This window comes from Paramormyrops kingsleyae, chromosome 11 (genome assembly GCF_048594095.1).
Source record: "Paramormyrops kingsleyae isolate MSU_618 chromosome 11, PKINGS_0.4, whole genome shotgun sequence".
Classification (NCBI taxonomy): Eukaryota; Metazoa; Chordata; class Actinopteri; order Osteoglossiformes; family Mormyridae; genus Paramormyrops; species Paramormyrops kingsleyae.
In genome coordinates, this window is record NC_132807.1 from 14,762,143 (window position 1) to 14,786,272 (window position 24,130).

The 24,130-nt window shown below is 40.7% G+C and overlaps 1 protein-coding gene across 4 annotated transcripts in view; it reads left to right on the forward strand.

The window, feature by feature from the left end:
- The window catches only part of lrp4 (low density lipoprotein receptor-related protein 4), a 95,586-nt gene that overhangs the window by 21,696 nt on the left and 49,760 nt on the right, over positions 1–24,130 (forward strand). For all 4 annotated transcript variants that reach the window (XM_023806093.2, XM_072718109.1, XM_023806111.2 and 1 more), the window contains exon 2: positions 21,464–21,610. In XM_023806093.2, the coding sequence (XP_023661861.1) occupies positions 21,464–21,610 (147 nt within the window). The remainder of the gene's footprint in view (positions 1–21,463; positions 21,611–24,130) is intronic.

Below are 24,130 nucleotides of genomic sequence, written 5' to 3' on the forward strand. Positions count from 1 at the left end.
ATAAAGTGTGTAACTGGCTTGATGGATGTTTACCTTGCACATGCTGGTGGGACCCACATTGTCCTAGAGAGACCACCCTCATTATAGCGCAGGAATCAGGTGGCACCGCAGAGGGGGTAGCATGACCGGGAATAGGTATGATGGCTCTGGGGTTGCAGCAGGAAGAGATGCAGTACTGGCTCACAGGACACATCATCATCATTTGCTGGTTAACCCTCCATCTGCTCTATGTGCAACAAAGAAACAATATGTTTTAACTAAATCTACATAGAATAGTCAGATGTATCCATTTTAAAGCATAACACTGTTTGTTATGACTGGAAAAAGGTCTTTGTGTATAACTGGTATCCTATAAGTTCACACCATTTTACTGTATTCTGTAATACAGAACATCATTGTATTCTCCAGTCTTCGGGAAATGCATATGGTTTTCGCACTGGTCTGCTGCAGATGCTTTGGTATGTAAGACGATAACTCAAAAAGGGTGTGATGGTTCTTTTTCAAACTTTACATTTCATGGGTGCTGAACTGGAACGGTTTAAATTTTGAGATTAGATTAAATATTGAAGATTGAAGTGACGCCACCGAGTGGCAGCAAAGGGATGGGTGACAGCAGGTGACATTTGAACTTGTGAATGTTATAAGTCAAAAAATATTTGATGGATCATTTTGACTATCCAAAATAAAAAAATGAAAATCCTCGTTATGATTGATAGTTTGAGCGATGAAGGTGTGAATCCCTAGTTAGCCAAATACAATGACACCGTAAAGAAAAATCCTGAGATTCTGAAAAGGCTGATTGATGCTATTTAATTCTTGGGTAGACAGGAGATGGATTTTAATGGACATTAGCAAAACAAAGGAAAATGTATATGTGCTTTCCTATTATGATGATATTTTGTAAATGCAAATGGTAATTAAACAATTTTTGTCCATTAAAGTACAGGAGAATACATTTGTAATGGGAGAAATATTATACATTATTGTAAAGATATGGGCTCGGAAATGTATGCATATATTGTTTATTAGCAAGTACAGTAATAAACTTTAGATGACCATAATGCCTAATTTCCACCATATAGTTGGTTAAAGCTTTGTTTAAACAAGTGCCAGGTCATGCAGAATAACACCAAGTTGCATTGGGAGTTATATAATGCATGATTACAAAGATTTTTACAAAAATTTGTACTACCGTACAACCCCTAGTATTCACACACTTGACTAGCTTCTGGCTGTGTGTTCAAGCTTTATTTAACAAATAACCAAAAGGTTAAACTTAATTACATAAAAAATTTATTAGCGAGCTCGAAATTGAAAGCACAATAAAAAGTAAATTGTGTGCACGTGTTAGGGATTTTGTGAGCTTCATTTAGTATTTCGTGACCAAGTTAAGCTAAAGCATGATTTAGGATAGTGTCAGTATGTCTCCGGTAGCTCTACACATAGAGCATTGTGCTAACAATGCAGACTTCAGGGGCGTAAGTCCCAGGAAGCACTTATAAATTATACCTCTTCCCTCTACTGTAAGCCTTCTTGGATGAAAGCTTAAATATTAATGAGTTATATGTCTTGTGTTTGCACAAAAAAAGTCTGTGGTTCCTCCAAACCTGTTTATGTACCATTAGCGTATTTGTTGCAGTTCTTACTGTTATACATAGAAAATCGTATTCATAGTGCAAAAGAGAAATAAATAGAATATAAATATTTAAACATATATACATAATATAAATGACATTTTCAAACATGGACAATAAAACATGTAGAAAGGAATACAAGTAACCACCTGTATTTGTGGCGCGGAAAGATTCTGTAAATTGTCATATGAATGGAATTTGCAATAAAAGTAAGTATATTTTCACACCTACTTATCACAAGTACTCACAGAATTCAGGCAAAAACACATTAAATAACTTTTACGTTTCTTGGTGATCTATCCAATACTCCTAGTGCAAATTGGTGAGTGTGGAGCAAGTACAGGTTAGATGGGTGGGACTGTCCTGGGAATAGAGTACAGTCACTAATGACACTATGAAATCTAGTTTAAACTAAAATTCAGCTGGCTTTGTATATATAACCTTTGGTACTAGAACTAGGTCTCACCTGACTATTCAGGACAGGAGTTTTTTAGGGTAAGTCTTAGAACATGCATTAAGTATAACTAGGGAAACAACTATATTTAATGTTGTTACTCATAGGCCTGGATCTCATCTGCTTTTCATTTCTGTATGTCTCTAGGGCAGTTAACTTTCCGGGAAGGACTAGTTTGTTTCAGAATACCAATGCATTTATAACTCGTGTAATTTCTACCTCTGCTAACAGTAAACATTTGTTAGGTGCTTAGAGGTGCTTAGCAATTTACATATATTCACGCCAAGATGATTCAGAAGCCTTTACATTTTCTTGTGTGGACAATGTCTGTCAACATCTAGTTTTTTTGTCACGGCTTATACTTTTAACGTTATAGTATGTGTTTGTGTGTATGTGTTTGTATTTGTATGTGTGTGTGTTTTCCTGAACACCTCTGTTCATGCAGCATGATGAAGCCTGTGGCAATGTTTGTCAACATTCTGTAAATCCCATTTGTCATGTCCTTTCTGTGAACAGCCGCGCTGGTATCTCTGACAACTGGAATACGGTGATAACGGGTAACATTTAAATGTTTATGCCTTTGTACTGTGACGATATGCGTATTGCATTAGGAGATATTCATTTTGGAAAATGCCTTCCCAAATCAAGGTGCTCATTGAATTTAAACACCAGGACTTCAGTCAACAATAAAAGCTGGCTAGTCCAGAAAGCACTACCTAAATCGCTATTTGTGGTCTGTTGCACTTAGTCTTTTTTTCTCTCTATTTTTAAATGATTAATTTCACTGTGTTTTATGTTTTGTTTGATCAGCAGATACAAGTATTCAGAAGTATTTGTACTTTTGAAACTGGTGATGGTTGGGTCAGTGGGGAGTTTTGAACAAGCTGGGATTCGACCATAGTGAAATGAATGAACTGTGTACAAATTCTGCTGATTTTCTTGGGCCATTGCTTTCAACCTTTATAGCCAATGCTTTCACCCATGGAACTGGAAATGCAAAATTATGTTTTACGGGCAGCAAAATTTTCTTTACGCTAGCATCTATTCCGCACAGTGTTTTTCACATTTATATATGAAAAGTTCAGCCTCTATTATGTTATGGAGTAACTTGTTTTTGGAAAACGCCTGCAAGTTCTTCAGGTTTACATTAGTCTATTAATGCTTATCAATGCAGATTACTTATTCAAAAGATGGGGGAAAAAAACTCAAATTGTGTGTATATACATGCGTAGAAAGTAAAATCCAGTCACTTTTTTTAATCGCTTTTTTTGAAAGTGCTGTACAATTATTAATCCTGAAGTTATAAGTTAATCAATAATTGCTTGTCCACTCTAGAGCAGTAAGCTATAATGGCTGTTTTAAAGTAATAAATGTTTATTGCAATTCTCATCCGCTGGAATAACAGTGAGTATACTGGTCAGTCATAAATATACGTTATAGATTTGTCTGAGCAGACAGACTTCCATAGGAGCGCTTTCTTCTCCCTCCTCGTTGAACCATTTCCTTCACTGAAGGGGAGTGCTCTTCTCTTATCCGGCTCTAATCGAGGCATGGAATATTCCGACGTGGGCCTTGCTGCCAGGGAGCTGCCTGTTGCTGGCTCTCCCTTCTTTCTGTGGTGGGCCTTGTGCTGAAGGTCAGAGCAGAAGGTCATGTCTCTTAAAATTTTGTAGTCATCATTGCTTTCTTTTTAATCTTTGATACAAGTGAGTTTTTTCTCTTTTTAATGTTAAGCGTATTTATATTCCTTTGTCACTAGCTTCATCTAAACAGGCCAGAAATTAAACTTGATTTGATATAAGCAAAATATTTTGAATGTACTTATTGGGATTTGTTATGGGATTTGCTATCATGCAAAAGTTTAAAGACAAAATTACCAAATGAAATTATTCACATTCATATCAAGCAAAATTTTATATGTCTGTATTATGTATAAAAGTAATATTTCATCATTTTCTGCTTTGTCTTTACCTACCTACTGATGTTTTATGTATTAACTGTTTTTTCCCATCAGACCATAACTTATGACCCTGGGCGTCCCTATTCACTTCAGATGAATTCATTCTGTTAAAAGCTTTTTGAAGGTCTAATATTTATTAACCATTAAAGTCATCAGAAGTTGAATGTTTTAATTATTATGTATATTTTGTTTTGATCTTAATTTATAGAAAACACAACAAATATCACAAAGTTTTACATTATTTTATTATCCAAAATTATTACTAAAATGGAATTCCAGTCATAAAGAAAATTGCAGTGGCAGATTTTTTTTTTTTTGTCCTTTGCAAGATTATACTACCAGGTGTGCCTACGAGATTTACATCGGTGATTTGTGAGTTCTCGTGCTTTGATTTTTTTGAAGTTTTCAGTAAAGAAGCAATTGAAATTTTGTATAGTTGTGCTATGTCTTTATAATGGGAGAGCTGGTTTTGATAGTTCCTTTTACATTGACAGTAATAATGCATGTGTGTCTATGGCTATAATAATTGACCGTAATTATGAGTGTGTGTCTGTTTGGAGAATGATAAATTGTATATGGGTACAGTCTGAACAGCCAGCTGTAATATCTGATGAGAGAGAGGCTTCATGAATGAATTTAATTTCCAATGGCGCTTCCAGCCAGCTTAACATCATCAAATTACCTTTTTTGAAGTTGGTACATAAATTATAGTGGTCCACTCCATTCTGCAAGAGAGCGACAAAGCTCGCAATGCAGAATCACGGACACACCAATGATTTTTATGAATGGTTTTAATGATTCTTTACTTTAAACTATTCATTAAACAGTTAACATCTTTAATAGCAAAGACTTAATTTAAATTAACTGCATGAAATTTAGTGTGGAATAAAAATGTCCACTTTAAGAATGGAAGTTCTCCTTGGGATTTAATTTTTTTTTTTTTTAAGTTTAGTGTTTTCTGGAAGTATTCAGATTACAAAGTATTACTTGGTAACAATTGACTATAAAATACCTGTAATTATTTTTAAATGCAATGATGGTTTCAGGCTATTGGGTACATGTGTATCACATGCACATGTGAAATAGCTTCAGTAGTGAACAATGTTGTCATTATTCAAATATTCAGGAATGAATAATGGACAAGTACATCATGCAACCTAATTTAGAAGGCAGCTGAGCTGTCTGGGTGTAAGAACTGGGCTTTCATCCTTTTCTTTCCTGACTGCCAGTTGTTGGCAGTATAGGTGCTATTGTGGTTCTGACCTCTGCATGCAGTTCTGTCCATGAATTATTGGTGCTTTGTTTTTGCATTGGCTTTTGGGCCCTGCAATGACTGACATTTCACTTACAGGTACATCTTGTTGAAAACCAGGATGTTTAAGGGTCTACAGTTTGAGGTTGACAGATTTTTGTCCAGCTTTTGGTCCTGACGTCTCAACTATGCAGTGTCTTGTTTATGTTTTATGTGGTGTTGTTGTACAATTTGGATACACAGTGGTCAGTAAACACAGGATTTGTTCATAGTTGATTTCAACTCATCTGAGAATCTAAGCTGAACATTTCTCTTGTCATTTACTGACAAATCTGTGGATATACCTGAGCATGTACCTTTGTTTCTCACTTGTCTGAATTGCACTGGCAGCCTCACTTTCTCCTTCTTAGAAAGGACATTTGGTTGCTCTGGGTGCTCTACATAGAGTGACGGTGGGTGGGGGGGGTATACTGTGTCTTTATAAAGTGAGGTAACAATGTCTCTATTGGTCCTGGCCTAGCAGGAGGTAAACCCCAGCTCCTGCTCTCAATCTGGAGATTTTTTTGTTACTGTCTGACAGGTGAAATACTGTGGGAACTGAAAGTGTTTTTCTGTGGTTTCTGTCAAGTTTGTTTCATTGTAGAGGTTAGTTTTGAATGTCCATTATTGTCGGAAACAGCTATCAGAGAAGTAGTGGCGTTCACTTAAAATATTGTCACTCAGCAATTTTTCCCTTCATGTTATGCGGACAATAAAATTAGGTGTGATACTATAAGGAAATCATGTTTGAAATGAAAGACATTTTACTGTTAAGTACTTTTCTGCTTAGTGTTTTGTCTGATTAGTGTGCTTTTGTCTGCAAGAGCTATGTTTACATTTAAGCTTTTCCTGAGAATACTTCATATCTAGTCCGTAAGGCACAGTTTAGTTACTGATTAGAACACTTGATATTTATTGAAGCAGCACTTAGTGTTAGCAATTCTGTTATATAAAATAACTGGGATGGCACCTAGACCCAAGCTGTAGTTTTGTCATTTTCCTCAGAAAATGACTGAATCGTTTCCACAAGATTGCTTATTCTGACATTACCATTCATCAGGGCTGCTGGCTGTGGAGGCGCCGCATGTGTTGTGGAGCTGGGCAGAAAGAAAACCGGGGAGATTTAACCACCTTTTGATGGGCAACAGGAAGGTCAAGCAGGTCCTGAGAACCCTAGGAAATGTGTGTTATTTCTTTTTCTGTTGTTTCCTTCCCTTCATTTTATTTTGTTTGTTGTGTTGCTTTTGGCAAAGCAAGACTGAGTATGGTGCAGTGGGGGTGGCCGGAGGAAGCGAAAGAGAACGTCAGTGTGGGGACAGACGAATTGTTCTGGGTACCCGCCTGGCAGGGACCATTGTTCATCTTTCCCATTGAGCTGGGGGGCGACCAAACCGTTCACACGCCATTTTCAGGCGTCCTGCTGGGCAGTGCAGGAAAGGGCTCTTGCAGCTGGGCAGTACAATTTGGTCATACAGATAAATTGGGGGGGCCGGGGGGGGTCTTTAAAAAAAAAAAAAAAAAAACGAGCATGCACAAAGCCATGACAGGTTAACCATGTGGGTTGTTAAAGTACTGCCTTTTGAGTTGTCAATTAAGTGTGCCGTGAAAGTTTGTCACTGTCCTGACCTCACGGCATTATTTCCACTTCTCTGCTTATTAAGTTAGCAGGAAACGCAAAGAATACGTTATCGACAGCCGGGCCTTATGTCGAGTATGGGCTTGTCGGCAGTGTGAACCCTCAATACGTTAAATGCTGGGTTTATCATAGTGAAAGCACATAGTTTTATCTTCAGAGAGAACTAGTATAGGGCCCCCATAGAGCAGGGCAAACACAGTTGATAGATGTGTGTTTTTTCCCAATACAATAAGCAAAGGTATCTCGTTTGTGCTGCCTAATTACTACCACCAGCTCATTAAGAGTATTGCAGAGGGTAAAATAAAGAAAAGCTAAGTAGGTCAGCTTGGTTCCTCAATGGACCCGACTGCTTCTCACTCCTGAAGATGAATCGGCAGTTGTGGAAGTTTGCTGCTGTAATGGCCTTACCATACCTAACGGTGAGAGGCGCAGCATGCCCAGCCACGACAAACGCGTCTTTGTTAGAGCGGGTCTCTAGGAAGCATTTGACCCTATTTCGTGGGACAAGCCTTTTCCAAGGCAAAATGTGGCTCATCAAGTGGTTTAGAGAGCTGGTCATGTTCCAACGTGAAGACAGGAAGCTAATGCTCTATGAGGTAGCCTGTTACTGGACATGGTTTTTGATTATCTTAGCGGTGGAGGTTGTGTTCTCCATTCATCTGCCAGACATTGCATATCCATTCATCATTAGCCTTCCTCAATCTTAATATGTTTGATTTGGTAGCAACACTTTAATTTCAAGTAGTGAAGGTCTGAGTTTCTCCATGGTGCATGGCTTTGCGTTTTATAAAGGTGTGCACTAGCCGATCGCTAACCAAGCTTAGACTAGCTGCTCTTGTACCTTGGCAGCTGTATGCGTGTAATGTGGACAAAGTATCTGGCAAATAAATAAATGTGAATATAAGTATTTAAAAGAAAGGAGCAGTGTGTCTTTTCTGTGCTGAAAGTGCCCTGGCTCCCATGTGTCCCTTAGAAGAGTAGCAGAGAGCCATGGGGGCACATTGTTCTTCATACCCCCTGCTCCACTGTACATCCATCTACCAGGGTGGCAACACAACTGCGCAGTTTGGAGCGCTGCCATAAGGCATGTGCTTTATGAAGTGTGAACAAATTTATGTGGTCTTATTTTATTTACATCTCAGCCAAGCCGAGCACTTTCTCCCCCTGCCCCCAAAGCGGCAGATTCTGGGTGGCGTGTTGCTAAGGGCTGCATTGCGCCTGACATGACGGCCGATGACACTGTACCCAGCACCAGCGTTCTGTGCTGTTTAATGATGTGCCTCAGTCGTCAGCTTGCACAACATTTATTTGCTGGAGTTGAGCCTTGAGGGATATTCTACAAATATACGTTTCAAATGGGAGAGAAACCATTTCAAAGACGATGTCTAAGGCGGGAGACTGACTTTTGGTATTTTTGATTCTGCATCGTCATATGTGTCATCTTCTGCTCCAAGATGTCGCCGTGTCTGCATAAACTTGTGGATTAATTTACCTGTAAGCAAACACCTTCTTATCATTCGCTGTTTTAATAGGATAATGTGTGTGTAGTCAGATAAACCACAGATGTGTCACTAATTTGTTGAGCAGAACGTTTAACTTCAACTTCGTTATATGTATTTATAGAAAAACGATGAAACATAAGGAATTCACAAAACATATGGGACTGTTTAAGCAGAGAGAAAGCATATTATTCCTTTAATTTTATTCACTTTTTAAATTCAGTGTTGTCCAGGAGGGCCTCTGGGTGCCTGGATGGGAGCTGTCTGACTCCATCTCACATTAGCTTGTCTATAGTAGGTCCAGATGAGAGGCTGCAGCAGTGGGCCAGCGGCCAGCCACACCTTCTGCTGGCAGCCGCCGGGCAGCCGGCTCTCCTGGCTACTTGTTGAAGGCTGGCAGGAGGTGGCTCTGCATCCCAATAAAAAGCTGAAGATTCCCTTCATTTTTTATTTTTTTTGCCACCAGTTTTTGCATCATCTCATTTTTCTTTGTTATCTTCACATTTGTTGAAAAGTAGTTAGCAGACAATATTTGTTTCATTTAGGACTAAGGTGGAGTTAAGTGTTTTTATGTGTGTTCATATGTTTGTTTCCGATCTTTTTAAGAGGAGGACATTCTTTATGATCAGACAGTCATGACAGTTTTTATCTTGACCCTCTTCCCGCTTTCTGTGCACAACAGTAAAGTCATTAATTTTACATGTCCCCAGCATGTACTTTTGTGAGCATCTTAACAAAGGACAAAAGGCTCTTCTAACTGCAACTGCGCAGGATATTCTGGGCTACAATGGCGCTGGAATGCTACAGCTCATTAATGGATGTTACTGGTGGAAAACTAGAGTCCTGTGCCCCCAATACCCACCGACAGTGTTTGATTGCTGGCTCTGAATCATTTGTGCAGCTTTTATGGTTGTATGTGCATATGTGTGCGTCTGTGGCTTTCTGCTTGCTTCCATAGGTTGGTTATGTGTGGGCTGTGCTGGCCCACAAAGTGAGGCCAGTGTGGTGGTGCTAACCCCATCGTGTGCCCTGTTGGCTACCATTGCCACAAGGCCTGACAGTTGCTTTGGTACTGGCAAGCAATCTACGAATGCTGCATTTACCCAAGTCATTGAAACTTGCAAATGAGTTGTTATGACAACTTGTTTTAAAGTAAGGGAAGTTTAGGGTTGTTACGTTGTACAATGTTTTACCGAATATAAATGTTTTGAGGAAGTGGTTGCCCTGTTTAATGTGAGGTATGGACAGATTATAGATGCGTCAATTTGTTTACTCATTTTGTGTTTGTGTACAAATGTTCAGAGACAGGGTTTTCTGGCTAATGGCAGAGAATATCAAATTGATGAGAGTCGGCCTCACATAGGCCTTCAGGGTTATATGGTGAAGATGGAATAGGACTGACTGACATGGGCGCTGGCTGTGTGCGGCCCGGATGCTTACTTTGCTCATAATTCTCATAGCAAAGATGGCCAAGTCCAGCTCATTCTTGCTGTGTGTCTCTGAGCTCCGAGACAACCAGATAGCACTCTTCTGTTTATTGTTCTTGCCAGGCATCTCTTCCTGCTGTCTGGTGACAGAGATTCATTCATTATGTGCTGTTATCTGATGGATAGGCCTTTTCTGAATTTTGTGGAGAGAACGAAAGCTCTATACCTGCATTATCAGAGAACGTGAACTGTGAAACACCATTGATCTTGGTTTGGGCTCGCTGTCTTTTTGATGACAGTGCATGTTAAGGGTTCCTTTACTGCCCAGTTCTACCCTATAAAATACTCAGAAGCAAAAATATACTGTATGTTGAACCACAGTTAGTTATAGCAGGAATATCGTGATAACAGGGGAATGAAAACCCTGGACAGTCGGTTTGCAGGAGGTCGGGATGGACAGCTGGGGGTATTATGGGAAATTTCCTGAAACACCATTGCCTGTCCTCCTAGGTCACAAAGTCACTATACCATTTAGTGATGACCTTTCTGAGCACTTAGGTTCATGGGATACTGACAGGGTCCCCCTTTGATCCCAGAACCTGCCTTACATTCCACAGGCAGATGTTGCATTGACAGCAGTGAGATTTTCAGTGGTTTTCATCAAAAGAAGAAATGAACAAAACCCAGTGTGTCATAAAGCAGGAGTGAGAGCTACACCCTGTTTTGGTACAATCTGTGTTTGCGGGAAGAGGCCAGAGGTGATAGGGCCAGGGGCAGCCAACTGAGACGTGCTGCCTTGGTCTGGCGTGGTTTAGTGAAGCCGTTTCTGAAGAATGTTTTTACAGCCCTTTATTGATTTTTGTGATTGATAATAGTGAAAATTCTATGCTTCCATTGGGGCTGTCACTGAACAAATTTGACATAAAGTAAGTGTTTCAGATAAAATGGGGTAAGACGGATTGTGGTTGCCTGGTCGCGGTTGAACCATATGTCCTCTATTTTCTGTAGTTGTTTCACAGACACAAACGTCTTGCATCCATCTTCCCATTAACAGCTTCCCATTACTGAGCTTACCCTCATCCACATTAAATATAGAAAGATGCCAGAAACCTTCTGGAGCATCTGAGGCTGCTGCAATTCTTTTGTGCTTATTTTCTCTTTTAGTGAGGTTCAGTCTTGATATGAAGAGTCAAATATGCTCATTTTAGGACTTCTGGAGTCGGAACTTGATTTATCCCTTTTCCCTGTAACCGCAATCCAGTCGACCCACTCCCCTAACCCTTCTCTGAAATGACTCCAAAACCACAAAACTACAGAGTATAGGGGCCAATATCATTTAAAATGGCTGGAAATTATATTGGGAATGACAAACGTGCATGCGCTGTTCCCGCCACCACATCCCCCCCACCCCCCAGAGGCAGTTAAGCTTAGCAGCACGTCTCTTGCTTAGTGGCTGTCATTTTATTTGATGGTAAAATGGCTGCACAAATCCAGCATCTTTGCTTGTACCCAGTTCCCAGTTCCTCCTCAGTTCAACTTCCTGCCAGCGCACTCGTGGAGGTCAGAGTGCGGTGAGCAGCCACTAAACATGGCCCAGGCCCAGGCAGCATGTTTGTGGTCGGGAGAATGTGCAATTGCACGTTACAGTGATGTGCCCTTCAAACAAGGCTTCTTCATCCCTGCCCTCAGTGCCAAGCCCACTGTTATCTTTGAATAGAGTTCAGACAATGGTATTAAGGGTATGTTGGGGATTTCTTTGCTTTTAAAGTAATATCCTATCATTTTATTTTCCGTCTGTGTGCTGTTGGAGCTAAATGTCAAGATTACTCTCAAGCTTAATGTTTAGAGTTATACTCCAAGGCGCACTATTTTAAAACAAAAATTTATTTTTGTTTGTTGTCTTTGCAACTTTAAATAGATCTTCAGTCAGTAAATGTACCATTAGACCGGTGTCATCATGAACTGTTTTTGAGACAGTTGGCTGGTCACCATGCTCATCTTAACAAGCGTTTGGTTCAGTTTTTTCGTAATGCAATTTGTAGCGCCTCATGTTGTGATCTCTAGGGCTGAGCGAGAGAAGCTGACAGACAGCTCGGTGGCGCTGGTGATAAGGTTGTAATTCCTTGGGCTTTGGTACATTCTGTCAGCTCTTCTCTGTGCCCATCCTACGCACCTGTCATGGCCACCCCTCGCGGCAGTGATTGAATGGGCCCTGCGATCAGATTACCCATTTTAATAAAGTCTGCAAATGAGGAGGTGAGAGAGGTCTGCTTGTCAGAAATGCCATAGAGCTCAGCTTCTGCAGCAGGCTGGCTCTCTGTGGGGTTGATGTGAATTGGGGAACTGTGGTTAGCTTCTTGGATTCACTTATTCTGAGAAATTTGCTAGCGAGAATCGAAAAAATGTTTTCCAAAGCTTGTAATACGAGAAACTCATGCAGTGGAAGTAGTGATACTACTCAAACCTGCTGTCACTGACTTCGTAAAACTTTCTAATCTTATTATATAAGTGAGTGTGCCATGCTTTAAAACCTATGGAATGCTAATTCCAATTTTCTCTTAACATTAGTGTAGCCTGGTGACTGATGTAACTTTATTATTTATCCGGCTGAAGTGGTTGCAGGATAGAGAGGCGCCCATGGTCCTCTATCTGCATTAATGTTCACAAAAATGGCAAGAACTCTTTGTCAGCTTCATGGAACATGTGCACTGTGGGTCCCCTGAAGCCAGGCTATATGTTGGACTGCCAGTAGTTGAAGCCGGGAATGGGTAATTAATAGGGCCGATCTGAACACGAAGCTGGGCATTATGAAGATTTGGCACTGGCATCAGAAGCCGCAGTAAGCAGTCTTGTGCTTGGGTGTGCCATAAACCACAGTGACTGTGGCCGCCAAGGGGTGGGTTCGGCCGCGTCCATATGGGGCTGATGCTTTCAAGGGAAAGAGGACATAGGACTGGAAAATATTCTCACATTTCCAGGCTCTGGCAGCATAGAGCTTCCATAAGCAGTGGTTATACTGAGGCTCACATGTGCATCATCAAGCTATGTAAATAACTGCAACTACAGTGTGTTAGGTGCATGATTGAATCAGCAGTAATCCTAGTTAAAAGTTCTCCCTGAGTTAGTGTTAACTCATGATACATTTGTACTGCAGATATTATGCCCCATCTTGGTACATTTCCTTCGTTTCCATTACGGGCAGTCCCTGGGCTAAATGAGATCCATTCGCTAAGTGTGTCTTTAAGTCGAATTTGCAGGCAAATCGGAACAATAATAATGCAGTACATAATAATGGTAATGGTAATACTATAATAATAAAAGTAACTTCATATGTTACTGTAGTGTACCTCAAGGTGATGGACTGCTTAAGCCGTACAATGTTTTCATGAGCTTCACAAAGTTTGTAATAGAATATGCTTTCCAATCGTAAGTACAAGTTGTTCCTCAGTCAAATGTTCTTAATCCAGGGACTGCCTGTATTTGAATACTTACCAATCCTTGTCGATACACAATTCTGGTGTAATTGCGGGGTATATTTTCCGTTACTCTCCTGTCACTTGAAATGCTTGCTATTGTCTGTAGTTCTTTATAAAGTTTCTTGTGTGATGGAGGCATTTGTGTGCTTCAGTGCTTCACAGAGTTGTGTTCTTTGGAGCTTCAGCTCCTGGTATGCCCTCCCTCGGTGGTCAGCTCTGCCGGGAGAGGCCAGTCAACAAAGCTCAACAAAGACCCCCAAGAAAAGTCTAAAGCCAACCCAGAGTATTCTGCCCAGAATAGTGTTACTGGGGCCCTCCCCTGGAATGAGGGCTTGGGGTGGTGTTTGCTGGCGAGTGCATGGTGGTTCGGCCACCCATGTAACCTGGCTGGACTCATCTAAGCTATCTTGTGGGCTCACCACCCATAAGCTGAAAGGTCTGGTTACGTGCGTTACTATTTGGGCGGCAAGCATGAATGAGGATCGCTGACATTTGAAATTCAAAATGTTACACCTCTGGTGGAAGTAATGCATGAGATGGAAATGTATTAGCAAGATGAATGGTCAGTCCAAAGTCATCTGACTTGAGTGCATGTGGGTTGGCAAGTTCGATGAAGAGAGGGCAGAGCAATCAACTGATGACCACGTTGTGGTGACTTGGATTTGGCGAGTTGGGAGGAGACACAGGTGAGTAGTCAGGGTTTGCTATGGAAGTCTAGATGAAGCTTCCGGTTGAGATCAATTCACATGGCAACTCCAGAAAAACTGGTCCCATGTGCTGAGTGAAGCCAGGGACATTGAGTCTGTTAAAGGCCTCAATTGCAGCTGCAAAGAACTGTGACCGAAAAAGTTATGGACCGAGTACCTCTGGACTGACAAAAGTGGGTGGTGGTGCTTATTTTTAAAAAAGGGGACCAGATGGTGTTTGCAAATTATGGGGGATCACACTTCTCAGTCTCACTGGAAAAGCCACTGCTAGGGTACTGGAATGGGGGCTTTGTCCAGTGGTCAAACCTAGGAGTCAGGAGGAAAAATGCACTTCTGGTGATTTTCGTGTACAGGATATTAAAGCTGTGGGCTGGGGCTATCAGGGCATGGGGGTACAAGAAGTGACATTCTTCTATTTACTGCTTGTGTTTTTCTTTTGGCCTCACCTGATCAGGACCTCTATTATTCAGTGCTGAGTGTGAAGCTGTAGGCATGAGAACAATGAGCAAGTTCCAAGACTTACAAGAGTGGGTGCTCTGTTAGAAAACAGGGGGAGAGTCTGCTTTAAGTCCAGGAGTTTAAGAACCTCAGGATCTTGTTCATGGGTGACTGTAATAGGAACCGTGAGATTAAAGGGTGGAGCGGTTCAGTGGCTGCAGTTTTTCAGGCGCTGAGAAGGTCTGTGGTGGCGACGTGGCAGCTAAGTTTTCGGATGAGACTTGCAGTACGTTGGTCTTTCTGCATCCTTATCTTCTTCCTTAGTCAGGAGCCTTTGTTAATGATAAAGTTGCAATAACTGGGAGCCGAAGTGTGGTTACTGTGGTTATCAGACTCTGTTCACTCTGTGATAAGGAGTGGAGTTCAGTGATGTGGAGGGATTCCAAAATAGAGCCACTGCTTCTTTACAGTAACAAAAGTCAGCTGAGGTGATTTGGGCATCTCATAAGGATGCTACCTGATCAGCTCTGAAGGAAGCTCTTCTGGGTGAATCTCACTGGGTGGAGGCCCCACAGCAGACCCAGGACCTACTGGAAGTATTACACCTTCCACCTGGTCTGGTTGACTTTCTTGGCAATCTGCAACTGCAGCCTTCTCCATGAGAAGAAGTATGAAGATAAGTGTTTGTTGTGTCTATAGTAAAAATTTAATTTAAATGGTATCGGATTTTACTTTTTGGGTGGCGTTATGTTCAACAAATGGTAACGCTGTTTTTTCATGAAATTTAGAGTATATATGGCTAAAATAACCTGACAGGCACTAGGTTCTTAAGGGATGCCAAATCCTTGCCCAGGTTTTGCCCTACATTTCATTAGTAGCTATCTATTTTACTTGGCTCCTGTAAGTTCCTTGGTTTCCGCTTCTATTATAAACTTGCACAAGCTTTTGTTTTTGGGCTGTGTCAGGGCACAAGAACCCAGGGCCCTCCACAGTGTCACTTGGGAGGTCTGCTCCCATTAATAGCCCCCACTTTTAACAACAGTGGTTAGGTGTGACCATGAGCCAGTGGGGAGGTGTCGGGTAGCTGTGCGAACAGGCCCCCAGCAATCCTCACAAATCACGCAGCTGGAGCCTTCGTTTTGTTTGAAGGCCACTTGGTGTGTTGTGGAGCTCTGGGGGACTCTGGCCTCCACCTGTGATACACAACTCTGCCTCTATTTTGCCTTTTTTAAGGGTCTGCTCCATTGGTTTCTTGTCATTGTAATAATGCCAAAAATGCTGTGGACAAAAGACTCCCTTAGTTTATTTTTTAAAGAAAGATTTTTTTTATGGTCAGTGAGTGAATAAATATGTCCTATGTTCATAGGTCTCCCTGTTTTCTCAGAATATCTTAGTTTGGATGGAAAACACCTGGACAATAGAGAAACTATCAAAACGAGAAATGGGGGCTGTCGGAAATGGCAGCATTGTATTCCTTCGTCAACCCAGTCACCTGTTCGGCTCCTGTGACATGTAACTCTGAAACTAAACCTATTTGTTTATTGCACATTCCACTTACATGCCAGTTTGCAAATGTTTTCCCCACCAATTAGGTTACCTGTATGTCTTAATATGGAGTCCTGGAGGGATCACAAATATTTATTTATTTGCTTGCTTGATTGTTCATTAGTGGCCACAATGTATTAAATCGTGCACACGATTTAAACATCCCCATGAAAAACTAAACCAAGCTCATGTAAGGTGCACATTTACCTTTTTTGTGCTCTCAGTTTGCTATTTCAAGATCTTGGATTAATTGTCAATTGAATAAAATGTAACATTTTGGGTTTGTGTTCTTCACTAAAGAAAACGTGATCAAAAGTCAGAAGAAAAGTCAGAGTTAAGTGGGTGAATACTATGAGTTTTTCTGTAGTAATTTTTTTCATTCACTTAAATCTTTGTAATAATGCATAATGTGTCTCCCAATCAGCTGGGTCTTATTTCGCTAAACCTGGTACTTTTCCAAGCAGTTTCAACCAATTCCATGGTGAAAATTAGGTGTTAGGGTCATCTAATTCATAATACTGTGGATGGTAATAAGCAATATGTTCATACGTATCTGAGCACCTATTTTTCTAATTATGCGTAATATGTCTCCCATTCCAAATGTATTATCCTGTATTTTTCTTTAATGGACAAAAACTATACTTTGCAGTCATTTAGTTAGCATTCACATATTTACATATCAGGTTGTGTTTTTATTTTAAGGAATAGGATACACAGCATTACAATGAAGTTTTGCTATACATTACATTGCAATAGAAATACACAGCATAAGCCAGAACATCACTGTAGTGTGAAAGCACATCTGTAGTTTTCTTTTCTGTCAGTTTTCACCCTCATCGTATCACCTAAATGGCAGCTCCTGAGGACCCAAGAATTAAATGACACCCATCTCCCTTTTAGAACCTCATGGTTTTTCCTTACCATGTTGTTGTTTCTGGTTAACTGAAGACTCATGCCTCTGTCGATCGAACTATCAATCCTCACTAAGATTGCCACTTTTAGATTTTTAGAAATAAGGGAGGTCACCCCACACCTCTCCAGGTCCATGATGATAAAATTTGCTGGGGGGGGCTGGTGCACTCGATTGCTATGAGACAAATTACGAGACAAATCACATCTCATATTGGTTCAAAACCGAACACGGAATCTTAGTTTACAATATGGAGCAGACATCTTGTTGCCACATGCCAAAGAACACCTTAAGAGGTCTTGTGGGATCCATGCTTTGACAAATCACAGCTATTTTGGTGGCATGAGGCAGACCTATACAATATTAAGCAAGCAGTTTGAATGTTATGCCTGATTACTGTGTATTGAGTATTACTATGTGCAGTATCATGAATTAGATGCTCATGATGCCTTATTACCTCCATAGAACTGGTTGAAACTTTGCTTGTAGAAGTGCTGGCTCTACGCAGAAGCAGGAGACACATTCTACATTATTACAAAGATTTTAGCAAATAAATTTACTACCATAAAACCCACTGGCATCTAAGAGGAATGTGCAGTAAATTAATAGGTGTAGTTTCAGTGTTTTGTGCCACAATTAGCACTCAGAACATTCAGGTAAAAACACATTAATTAGCTTTCACATTTCCAGTTGATCCATCCAGTACTCTTAGAAATATTACAAGTTAGTGAGTGTGTGACGAGTATGGATTAGATGAGTGGAACAGGTGACTGGGCCGGGCGGGGTATGCATTGCTGTCATTCCGATAGCCCCCTTTCTAGGTTTTTTAAAAGGTTACTCATAGCACTTACAGAACATTTCATTTTTTTTTCCTTCTGTAAAACCATGTAGGAAGTGTGAACTTACTGGTGATTGCACCATCCAAGGGGTTATAAACCTAAATCTTATTTCAGGAAAATTTAATTTTAAGCCTTAGGAAATAAGGATAATTCAAAATCATTCCAGCATTCAAAAAAAATGAATGCTGGAGGTCTTAACATTTGCAGTCTCACTTATAATGTTAGCATGGTCAGAGGAACTGCTTCTGTCTTCCTGTTTGCAAGATAATCACAAAATCCCACTAATCCTTCAGAATTTTCTTCCTGTTCTGTTACAGGTCCTCTAGTCAGTTTGAATTGGGCTGTACCCCCACCGCAAAGCAAATGTAATATGTTGTGACCTCCTCTGACATGATGGGGCACTCTGGAGCTGGCCTGCCAATGGCTATGCTGAGGTCTGACCCCCTCTCCATACGGTTACCTGCCTTTGTGTGACTGTCATATATTTCCTGTCCCCTTATTCCCCATGGCACTGCCTCATGTATCCCTGTTCTCCAGCCTCTTGCTCTGTAAAGTGATATGAATAACAGAAAGCCATGAATTAGGACGCTATGCATAAAATCAGAAGGTTGCTCTTTCAAGTCCCATGGCTGGCAGAACGTTTTCGCTGTCGGGCCCTTAGCAAGGCACTTAAGCCCCCAACTGCTCCAGAAACTGAGTGACCCTGCTCTCTCAGTTGTATGTCTCTTTGGATAAGAGTGTCTGCTAAATAAATAAAAGTAAATGTTTTGTAATGCAAATGTTTGTAACTGAAAAAGTAGGTGGGCATTGGGGTGCCTGTTGGGTGGAAGGGGAAGCAGTCATTCACAGAAACTTTCATGAGTTTGCCGACAAGGAGAAATGCAAATTCGCTAAGGAGAGGATGGGAGCGCTTTGATCTGCTGACAGCTGTCAAAGCAACGGAAGACATTACCTCTGAGACAGTGTTGTGTGGACATATGTGAAAAATTGTCTGTAATGGCAGGTAGCTCTCAATAAGCCTTGCTGGTATAGACATGTGACAGGGCTTTGGAGAAGGGCAACATACATTTGATATTCCATATTTTATTATGCTACCCTGAACTGCCAGCGTCTCCTGTTTTTGAGCCCATGTTGTGCAGTTTGAACCTCTATCCATAGCAGTACATTTACTGAGAGCAAGTCGTGTTGTCTCTTATCATTCAGTTATTTTAGCTCAGTGTTTGTGATCGAGCAGTGCTGTTCCCGGAGAAGACGTAACTTTGCTCTCTGTCCCAATGATTAATCCTAGCCTTTAATGGTTGTATGACAAATGCAGTTTGCTTTTATGTGGTTCAGCTTGACATAACTGAATGGTGATCTAAGAAAAGGGCTTTAATTTTGTATTGCGAAAAGCCACATTTACACCAGTTGTTTTAGCCAAACCTCTAATATGGTACAAAGATTGGCTTTGCATGCAGCAAGACTGCATGCCCTTTGGCAACAGTTTTTAATGTACACCCTTGGTTTCTAAAAGACCCATTCTGGTTGAGTTTCCCAGTCTTAAGCTTACTGCAAATCCAGAAATGTTCTTAACAGAATTACTGTCGTAGTCATGGTTTTCTCCTAAAAAGTGTTTTATTTATATTCCCACTCTCTCCTAATCTGTAATATTTGATGCCAGTAAGAATCGAGGAGGATGTAAAATGGCCAGAAAACCACCCCGAGGGTTACAGACAACGCTATGAAAGGAACTGGCCCAGTTTCTAAGGAGAACTGAGACATTGCTGGGTCTGCTTATAGAGAGGACCTCAGCAGGGAGAGCAGAGAGAATTCTTTAGTGGAGAACATTCCCTTTGTCATGGCTGAAGCTATGGTGAGCAGAAGGGAAGAGAGGGGGAAGGCGACGGCAAATGAAGAAAAGTGGTAACGGCTGGAAAAAAGAGGCCATTAATTTTGTGAAGCTGGAGTGTTTTGAAGGTTTTTCTTTTTTAAGCCAGGCCCTCCTGGGCTGAGTGATGCCTTTGTGTGGAGTCCAGAAATCCAGGCCTTTTCACCACAGGCAGCCTCCAGCCTGCGTGGAGCTTCTCAACAAGTCCCTCAAACCGAGCCACTGATTAATTGGCAAAAACTGGCTCCTTTTGCACTGCGTGTAACAGACACGATTTCCTTCCCCTCCTGAGTTTGAAGATTCTGTATAAGGTCTTCATTATCCTGGCTGCATATAAAATGCATGATAACAGTCCATATGCACACAAGTCATATATACAGACAACCAAAAATTCATCATGAGGGAAAGCTGGTAGAAGAAATAATAAAACCAAATTTAAAAAAGCGCTGCTGGGCCTCAAAACAGACACCACTGTTGACTCTACTGGTCAAAGTCACACATTCTCTGTTTATTGGACAACTGGTTACAAATCTTACGTTTTCGAGCCACTTATACTGGTGTGTTCCAGTCATATGTATGCGTACACTATTTTCATATTAAAACTAATAGCTATATAATTTTTGCCTGTCTTAGTAATTTGTGCTTCTTGTGGTAATCAGATGGAGGAGAAACAGTTTGGGAAAAACTGGGAGAAGCAGGGTTATTGCACAGTGGTTGCATCTGGAATCTACCACAACTGCATCAATGCATTGTTCAAATCTAACATAGGAAAATACTACTTAAACCCATATTTCAGTAGCCCTTAGTGTATTTCAGAAGTTTTGTTTTCTGCAGGGAAAAAAATATAATTGTATAGTTAAATGTCTTACGGTATAAGAAGGTTTATTATTATTATTATTATTATTACAGAACCACCAGAGTATCTAAAGGGAAAATGTGTAAACTCAAGATGGCAGGAAGACAAAGCTGTATGAGGAAAAAAAACACACATAACACATGCAGATACAGCTGCAGAAGCAGAGAGCAGAAACAAGCTGATTTCCTGCTTAGTTGCGGAAATCATATTTTTGTCAGCATTTTTCTTTAAAGCTTGATTATCTGTATTGGCCATTTTTGAAGAGAAGGCATTTTGGTCTTCTGTTGCCTTTTTCCTTTGATGTTAAGGTAAAGGGGAAAAAAATCTTTCTTTAGAGTGACAGTAGGTTGCTGCTAGAGCTGTCTGTCATACTGTAGCACATTCTTTAATTTGTCGTATAGGGGAGAGAGGAGCCTTTCAATGGTTGGCTTCAAGTGCAGTGTTGTTGAACTTTGTCCAGAATGTAAACAGCCAGTACACAGCTTATTGTTCTCTGTCAGGGGTCAGCTGTAAATTAGGAAGCGGGACTTCAGAAACAAATAAACCTTACTGCTTTTCTCCGTCCTGGGCAGTATACAGACTTGTTTTCTTCTCATGTTATTGTTTCATCAAGGAACCCCCCTTGGAGAAATCCCAAGGATGTATGTTTGCTCTTTGTTCATATGAAATTTTTAGGAAAGGCTTGGCCCTGTCTTTTCATCGCCAGCAAACGCAGCAGTGGGACAGCAGTGGAAAGGAATGCACTGTCTCCATGGGCAGTTGCCATGGGAGGCGTGTTTTATAGCCTGGGTGTTGGGGAAAACACTCTAACAAGTACCCCAGGAAAAACATCAATTTCATCGTAAAACACAGGATGCCTGGTCTCAAGACAGGCCACCTTTTCCGTGTCTGTTTTATTGAAATTATGCACTTCTTCTCTTACAGGTGTGGCTGGCAGCACTGGGTGCTCTTGTGGGCGGAACCACTTCACTTGTGCAGTGAGTGCCTTTGGGGAGTGTACCTGCATCCCAGCACAGTGGCAGTGCGACGGGGACAATGACTGTGGGGATCACAGTGATGAGGATGGCTGCAGTAAGTACTACTCCCTCAGTGGTGTCCCTTGCTGTCCGTGTCCTCTTCAGGAGCTGTCATGGCCTACTCCTAGAGAATGATTTAGTGGGAGATGTTCACTCATTCATTCAGTCATTGCCATTGTTGCACTCCTGAAAAAATCCCAGAATCTGGATATGATGCCCCTGACTCACAATGTGTGTCATTATGCTTTTGTGAAGATGCACATCCTTTATCTCGTGACAGTTTTTTTCCAGTGTTTATGTGAAGTATTGGAATTACACTACCTATGAGCTCAGCTGTTGACATTTGAAAGACCACACATGTGCAGGAGGCTCGTAAATGTATTGTATTGATTCATTCACGCCATGTGGAACAGTCTCTCGACTGCGGTTAAAATCGATAGACTTCAGCCATGACGTTAAGCTGGGTCATTGATTTGTAGTGGGATTTAGGAGACCCATACAAAACTTGTCTGAATATAATATTTTTAAAGGAGAGCAATTTGCTTTACTTGGCAGTTCTTCCTGTTATACAGGGTGCTGGTGGCTCTTGCAATGGATTCGGAAGTCCCATTTGTTAATACAGATCTACTGTGCTTTCGGATCTGATTAAGATTTGGTCGCATTTGATCCTGGGCTATTGCACAAAGTACTCTGAAATGTGTCAGCTGTGTCAGCATAAGAGTGTGTTGAAAGCTAGAAGGTAGCGTGGAGAAATGGGTCATCGTCCCAGACAGCTGGAGGCAAAATTCAATGCTGCACATATGATGTGACAGACAGGTTCCTGCACCATAGTAACAGTGTGCTGGCACTGAGTACCAGCTTTTTCAGGCTTTATCTTACTTCTATAAGAAGTCAAGACAGATTATTCTTATAGATGTTAAATCAATGACTGAAAGTACAGTAATAGACTCAGTAGTTATTAGTGCTGATAAGTAGATAGTTGGAATCTTCCAGTCCTATAGCCGGCAGAATAACCAGATCATCACTGGGAACTTAAGCCAAACTCTTAACCCAAATTGCTCTTGGAGTGCATGACACTGGCCGACAGGGTGCTCTGAATCCAAAACATGCTCTTACCTGCATGTTTGTCTGTCTCTGGAGAGCATAAAGAGCTATGCAACCCATAGGGATGAATAAAGTATATCTGTTCAATATTAGGCCCATACTGTACTTCTTTTTTGCATTAATGTTGCCTGGATATGCCTGCAAGCACCAGATCAAATAAACCGTTAAATATTGATTAGGCATAGAATAGATCACGAAAAATACTATGGAAAAGTTGTTTTTTAAATGTTTTTCTATATTTATATTAATCATCTGCTACATGTGCAGGTTTTACCTTAATTTTGATATTGAATTTTAGTTTTAAAAAGTTGAACACTGTTACTAGCATTTAATTAAAAATAATAATTAGGTGGTGAACTTAATGTATACTGTTCCTAAAATGTTATTTTCAGTACAAGCTAAATACTGTATTTTTAATACTATGGCGTTACTACATCAACCATTGTGTTCCAGTCAAATTTAAGAATTCTTTTAAAATGGAAGAAAACCTTAATGTCAAAACATCAAACATTCTTCACAGCTGTCTCTCACTATTCAACACAAACCTTTAAAGTTGATGGTAACTGGACTGTGTGGAAAGACTACAAACCAGCATGTCTCCAATAGGGGTATAAGGATGCATCAGTGCATCATAATGAATTAATTAATCAGGTAGTGGTGCAATGCATTGATCTGAAAACATCAGAACTGATTTATTAATATCCATAACGGTAGCGCTACCTGATGATCTTTGTGCTAGAACGATTTTGGGACCCGCCCCTGTTGTGTAGAGCAGAATGCTCTCTCTAATGGTTAAGACAATCTTTGCACTACGATGCTTTCGGGAAATGCCTCCCTTTTGTGGAGTGAAATTCTTTCTTTCTGCTAGCTACAGTAGCAGTGGGCAAGAATCCAAGGTAGTTAACAAGCTATCTAGGTAAAAAGTACGGTAATGTTAGTCTTGGAAATGCACAATATATATGTTAACATATTGGTATCAGCTGATATTCATTAAAAATCAAGATAATGCTATCGATGTGTCAATCTTGGCCAATATTTAAACTTTACCAATATTTCAGTATATCAATAAATGAGCTTCACTCAACCTAGAGTTTCTAAGACCTTTTCTTGTTGGTTACTGATATTTACCACATGTGGTAAATACCCGCTTTGGGCAAACTGGGAATTCTGTAACAATTTAGCTATTTGAAAAGACAGCAGTTTCTGTTAAGTTGTGCATATTCTGAGAATGTGGGGAGCAGTTGGGGAAAAATAGGGGTTAGTGGTATTTGTATTTGAAGCAGGCTCATAATTGAATTAGGTTTTGGAATTCCATGCAAACACAGCAGTTTCAATGTGTTTTGCTAAGGTGAGGATCTGGTTTCGCTGGCAGTGTGGTCCAGCAGGGGCAGACCTGCGGGGCGGCCTCTGCTCGTGACACCATGGCACAGCACATCTCGCTGCAGCTCCAGGAAACCAGATACTTGGCAAA